At 40.2% G+C, this 5,829-nt stretch overlaps 1 protein-coding gene across 1 annotated transcript; it reads left to right on the top strand.

Annotated features, from left to right (window-relative positions):
• The first annotated feature begins 234 nt into the window (after positions 1 to 234).
• Positions 235 to 1,320, top strand: rprma (reprimo, TP53 dependent G2 arrest mediator candidate a). Its single transcript, XM_014016676.1, has one exon. It carries the CDS (start codon positions 484 to 486, stop codon positions 790 to 792), a length of 309 nt encoding a protein of 102 aa, XP_013872130.1. The 5' UTR covers positions 235 to 483; the 3' UTR covers positions 793 to 1,320.
• Positions 1,321 to 5,829: the final 4,509 nt, after the last annotated feature.

Genomic DNA, 5,829 nt, shown 5'->3' on the forward strand with positions numbered 1-5,829 from the left:
ATTCATTCATTCATTCATTCATTCATTCATTCATTCATTCATACATTTCCCACCCATTGTGTTGTTGTTGTTGCTTCTCATTCTGGCTGCGCCTCTGGTGCCATAAACACACCAGAAGAGCAGGCAACAAACACCTTCCTGTGCACAAGGCTACAGGGACGGTCTCAGGCCGCGTGGTGGCGCTCTGACCGTGTCCGCCTGCGCACAGACCAGACCGGCTGCCTCRTGAACCGCGGGGTCGGTGGCATCATTTGGATCAGGGAGCGACACCGCATCGCATGAATCCTCCAGTGATGCGCAGCCGGGGGCATCTTTATCCAACTCCAGGAGAAGAAGAGCGGAACTTCTTCAACTCCCTCCCCGACTCCTCATCTTCACTTGATGACACTTCCTGCGGGACTGAGCTTCTTCTCCTCCTCCTCTAGGGATTCGTGAAAGTTTTATTTTATTTTATTTTCCTTTTTGGAAAGGAGAGTAGCTGAGATGAACCACACCGGCTTCAACCAGACGGAAAGCGGACTCTTCAACAAAACAGAGGAGCTGTTCTGCTGCAACTTCTCCTCCGTGGTGACGGATGATGGCTTTGTGGCCGCGGCTCCGGATGAGAGGAGCCTCTTCATCATGCGCGTGGTCCAGATCGCCGTCATGTGCGTCCTCTCCCTCACAGTGGTGTTTGGCATCTTCTTCCTGGGCTGCAACCTCCTCATAAAGTCCGAGGGGATGATCAACTTTCTGGTTACGGACAGGAGACCGTCGAAAGAAACGGAGGCGGTGATTGTTGGAGCCTACTGATGGATGGAGGGATGGAGGACGCACGGGGCGCGCAATGATCAAACAGCCTGACTTTCACATTTGTACAATTTATTTAAAGAAGAAAAACTTATTTTCCCCCTGAGCTGGACTCTGAGGCACACATGTGGCCTTTTTTAGGACTTGGACAGACTGATGCAGCAGTTAAAGATTGTGGAGACAGAAACGTTTGCTGCATGTTTTGTCAAACAGACTAAATTCTATTTAAAGTCTGGCCTGATGGTGAGTTTTGTGTGGAAAAGGCTGAAGCCAACATCTTCTTATGAATACATTTATTCTAGTATTAAAGTTTGGTTTTCCTTCTGAAATGAATGTTTTCTCCCTTTTTTTTCTTTCAAATTTTAAGAGAAATTAAGATTATTAATGCTGACTAAGATTATAATGCAACCTATTTTTGTTTATATTTTATTTAWATTTTCAATTAACATGAAGGTTTGGAAATTTATAATTGTAGAGGGAAATTGTGTTTATTATTGGTGATAAATAAAAGACAATAGAAGGAGAATGTAACGGATTTTTCCCCCCTGCATGTCTGTCTGTTAGTAAAATATCTCATGAGCCGCTGGACTAAATTTAATAAAACTTTCAGGAAATACTCACTCGAACATTTACAACTGTTTAGCTTATGGGGCCAACTCAGTTTAAGATGGCCACCAGAGCCAACTAGCCTTTAAAAACACATGAACTGACAAAATTCAGTGAGTTATGCTTGTTGTGGTAAATGAAAGCTACTTACAACACCAAGAGATCTTTGTTTGTAGCTGATGGTTGAATGTATTTTAATTAAACTTTCAGAAAGTAATCACTTGATGTGCATCTGATTCGCTTTTGGAGTCAGTCTAATTCAACATAACTGCAGGTAATTAATATTAGTCAAGACAAAAGTTGGTTTAACTGATATTAAGTTAAAATTTGATGATACTCTGAGTGTGATATCGTACATGTCGTTGTTTCTTAACATAAGAAGATCTTAGTCTATTGAAATGAAAGGCAACAAACCATGCATTCTTCCAAGGAGTGCTACGTTAGGTCTTTAATTATCATTTTATTTATTTATTTATTTTCTTGTCTGGGTCAGACTTTGATTCATGCAGCCTTTCACATCCTTCCTCCTTCTGTCACAACATCTGCCGTGCTCTGGCCCCGGCTCACCTGTTCGCCGGCTCCCCGGCAGCTTCAGAAATGACTTGTCTTGTCAACGCAGAGGGAGAAGAAGCCACCGGGCAATATGCTGCCGACTCGTTTGCCACCTGTGCTTTGCACCAAGTAAAACCGCAATCAGATTACTTTCTCTAAAACGTCCTTCACCCTCTGGACCCCCCCAACCCCGCCCGCTCTCAGGAGCCATGTGTTCTGTTGGACAAAGGTCTCATTCTCCCTCTGAAGGCCGTCCACGTGCTTGGCAGAACTGACAGATTGACCATCTAAGATCCCACCCAGAGGTCTTTACGTTAGGAAACTGATGCAATCTGCCAGAATAATCTACAGTGTTTATAACAACAGATGGTCAAGTTGTAAGCGGCCAAACTCTTGATGGTTTTAGATTTTCACACTTTTAGGGGGCAGGAAAGATCCCTTGTGACAACATAGTGTAACACAGTGAAGTGCAACAAAAAAATAGCATTTTCTGCAAAAATGTAATGAGTATTGAATGAGTTTGCTGAACTATTTTGAAGCTGAAACTGAGTTCTTGAAAGAACACTAAAAGCTAAAAGCAGAACACAAGCTGAAAGCTAAAAAAGATCATAAGATTGAGTAAAAGTAAATGGTGGTTCAAAAAGAAAAAAAACTAAAGCTAAAAGTAGCATTATGGTAAAAGAAGTAAAAGGCTAGCTTAAAGCTAAAAGTAGCATTATGGTAGCTATTTGTGTCCTTCTAAATTGGTTTAATGCAAATTTTAATCAGGGGCGTCTCCAAATGTTTTCAAAGGGGTGGCCAGATTGGGTTTGCTCGCGATCTTTGTTCTGGCACAATTAAAACGCCTGATAATTTGGTGAGTTTTCTTGTGCTGATGTTATATAAGCTTTTTAAAAAATACTGCCTTTTGGGGCCAGGGTTTTACTAATCCAACATAAGGTAAACTTAAAAATGTACAAGGCTCAAAACTGAGGAGGTAAAGAGGCCTACAGACGCCAGTGTGGGTCCAACAAATTTATAGGCTGTGGCCATCTTTCAACTCAGACAGAGTCATAATCTACATAAATTGGCATAAAAGTCTTGTTCCAAATCTAATGCTGTGAATTTAGACAGCTMAGSAAGTTAAAATTCAAAATGATGAGGTTGGAATTTACATTTCTTTAAAAGCAGCACCTCAGCTAGTCTACTACCATAAAGGATCACATGGATACAACACACACTAACATCCTGGTGCCATTTTTCATGACTTTTTTTTTTACTTTTTTGTGTAATCTAACCTCTTTTAATATAAAAGCTTCTGAGTAAAGTTGCAAGAAGTGTTTTTTTTTTTTTTGTATGAACTCATTCATCCAGTTTATTGTCACATAACAGGCTTTTGAGGAGGCAAAATAGACTAGCTTGAAGCTAAAAGTAGCAGAATAGCTAAAAGCACTGATGTCCAAAGTCAGTCCTTATGGGTCGGTGTCCTGAATGTTTTAGGCGCTGCTCAGGTTCAACACAGCTGAACCTAAGGAGTGCTTAATTAGGCCTCCTCAGGATGCCATCAAGGTCTGCAAAAACTTACTAATTAGGCACTCATTACGTTGGACACCACTGGCTAAAAGTAATGAAAGACAAAAACAGAGAAAGAGAGCTGAAGCAAATTTCAAAACGGAGAAGAATTTAGAAAGGATTATAGAGATTTCAATGTATTTATATTAAGAAAATTGCCCAGAAAAAAATCCAAATAAAGTTAAACATTTTGAAAGTATAAAGGTTTCTAAAACCAAAAGCCACAGCGTCTCTTTCCTGAATGAGCCAAACATGTTGATGTGTGAATGGCTAAAACAGCACAAACAAGACACCGATGTTAGTCGTGTTACACTTTTGAAATTATAATCAACTTCCTTTAAAGCCTCATTTTAAAAAATCTGCAGTGACACATGGAGAGTGGTGAGACAGACACATTTTTTWAAAAAAAATCAAACTTCACGCGGAATAAATTTGCACACGAATCAAAGCTTCCACGTCCACATCCCCTCACACATTCAGACGTAGGCAACAATATGTCTGACTTCCATCTGAGGCAACAAATCCTTCATTTGAGAGCAGAGAGCTAAACATTCAATATAAATTCATTTATGGGAAAATAATCTTTTTTTCTAAACAGAATTTGTCCCTTTAAAAAGGATAACAGCTAAAATATTAACAACTCACAACATAGTTTTGGATCCCACAGCAGGGCTTTTCTTCGGCTTTGTGAAACTGCTTTCATTAGTGAACACTGGAAATTGCGCACAGGAAGATATTGGGGACTTTTAAATATCCAGCTGAGAACAATCTTCTGCCTGTCCCTAAGCGGTTAGCGTGCTGAGCCTAATGCACAAATCCTCAGGCTGGAGTCTGGTCAACTTTGAGGAGCCTGGGAGAAAAACAAAAGAGAAATAGTTACTGAAATTTGCAAACAAATGGACTTATTTTTTTATATTTTACAGGTTAGTTTTGTTGGAGGCAATTTCTTAAAGGTTTAACACTCCTGTCAGTCCCTGCAGCTGTCTTTATGTCGACTCAGGAATGGCTGTTATACTCTGCACAAACCCAAAGCAGCAAGGCAGGTTATTAAAAATACATCGAATGCCTGATGTCACTGTGCATTCTCACACTTTTCCCCCAAAGGAAGAAAGTGTTCGGGGTCAAGCAAGGGGAAAAAAACATATATCACGTCTCACTATGTCATCATGAAGCATCAGTCTTGTAAAAAAATGTGTAGCACAGAACAGTGCAGCTCTGGCTCATTTTATCCCATATGGACTGAAAGAGGACTGTGCTCAACCATGACAGCATCTGTGGGGTGTTGATTGTGGCTAAAACAGGCTTTCAGGTCCTAGCTCGCTCGCGTGTGATTGGTTGTTGAGCTGAAGTCCGGTCAATGAACTGGATGGCGACTAAAAGCCCTGAATAAAAGCGAGGCAAGCGCCGTTGTTCTCTGCTTTTACTCCTAATTTACTCCTGTTCTCCCACAGCTCATCTCCTGCGCTGCCGACATCTGATTTATGCTGCTGCTCAGACAAAAATGTTCTACCTTTTTTTTCCAATAACAATTAAATATGATTTTTCTTTCAAATCCAACAGTGTTAGAGTTCTCACCTTATATTTGCTTAGGCAAAATTTTATACCTTATTACTTTCAGGAAATAATGTTGGAGTCAACAACACACAACAGGTTGTTGGGGAAATATAGTAATAGTCAAGTTTTAGATTATAAGCTCAAATTTGGAGTGGTAGCTAAGGATCATCCCCACACATTGAGCAGTATTTTCTTCCCCTAAAACTTTAACATTAACTGTTGAATTCAACCCTGCCTGCAGAAAGTGTCCAAACTCCATGCAGACTRGTTCTGGAGAAGGATTCCAGTTTTGGGATGAGTCATGGTTCTGTTGTGCTGCTGAAACATGACAGGGATTTAACATCTGAACAATGCTGCCTCTGACACTTTGCTGTAATCCTGTGTGTGTGTGAGGTTATACTGTAACCTGTTTTCTCCCTGTTGTACCATGGGAAACTCAATCACATGGTGACGAAGACTGATGCCAACAATGCAAATCCTCTTTGTATGGAAAATAATTGCATGAGCTCAGGAYTGAAAGCCACTTTCAGTGACCACAGTTCATCAGCGCAGCTGCTAATCCAAAGTTAAAGTGTTAGAAACAAAAATTCAAATGTGGACTTGTGAGAGCTTTAAAACTGAACTTCATTTCAGAATTGCAGAAAGCATTGTGCAGTTGTATCTGAATGTACCAACAGGTAAACTGTCTCTTAATAAAACAGTGAAATACAAACCCTATCTATTACATTTGTTCTTTAAAACAAATAAAATATTTTGGTCAGCATACCATTCAGCTTG

This window comes from Austrofundulus limnaeus, unplaced genomic scaffold (genome assembly GCF_001266775.1).
Source record: "Austrofundulus limnaeus strain Quisiro unplaced genomic scaffold, Austrofundulus_limnaeus-1.0 Scaffold152, whole genome shotgun sequence".
NCBI classification, from domain to species: domain Eukaryota; kingdom Metazoa; phylum Chordata; class Actinopteri; order Cyprinodontiformes; family Rivulidae; genus Austrofundulus; species Austrofundulus limnaeus.

Coding starts and splice junctions, on each gene's coding strand:
- rprma (XM_014016676.1), top strand. CDS start 484: ATGAACCACACCGGCTTCAACCAGACGGAAAGCGGACTCTTCAACAAA.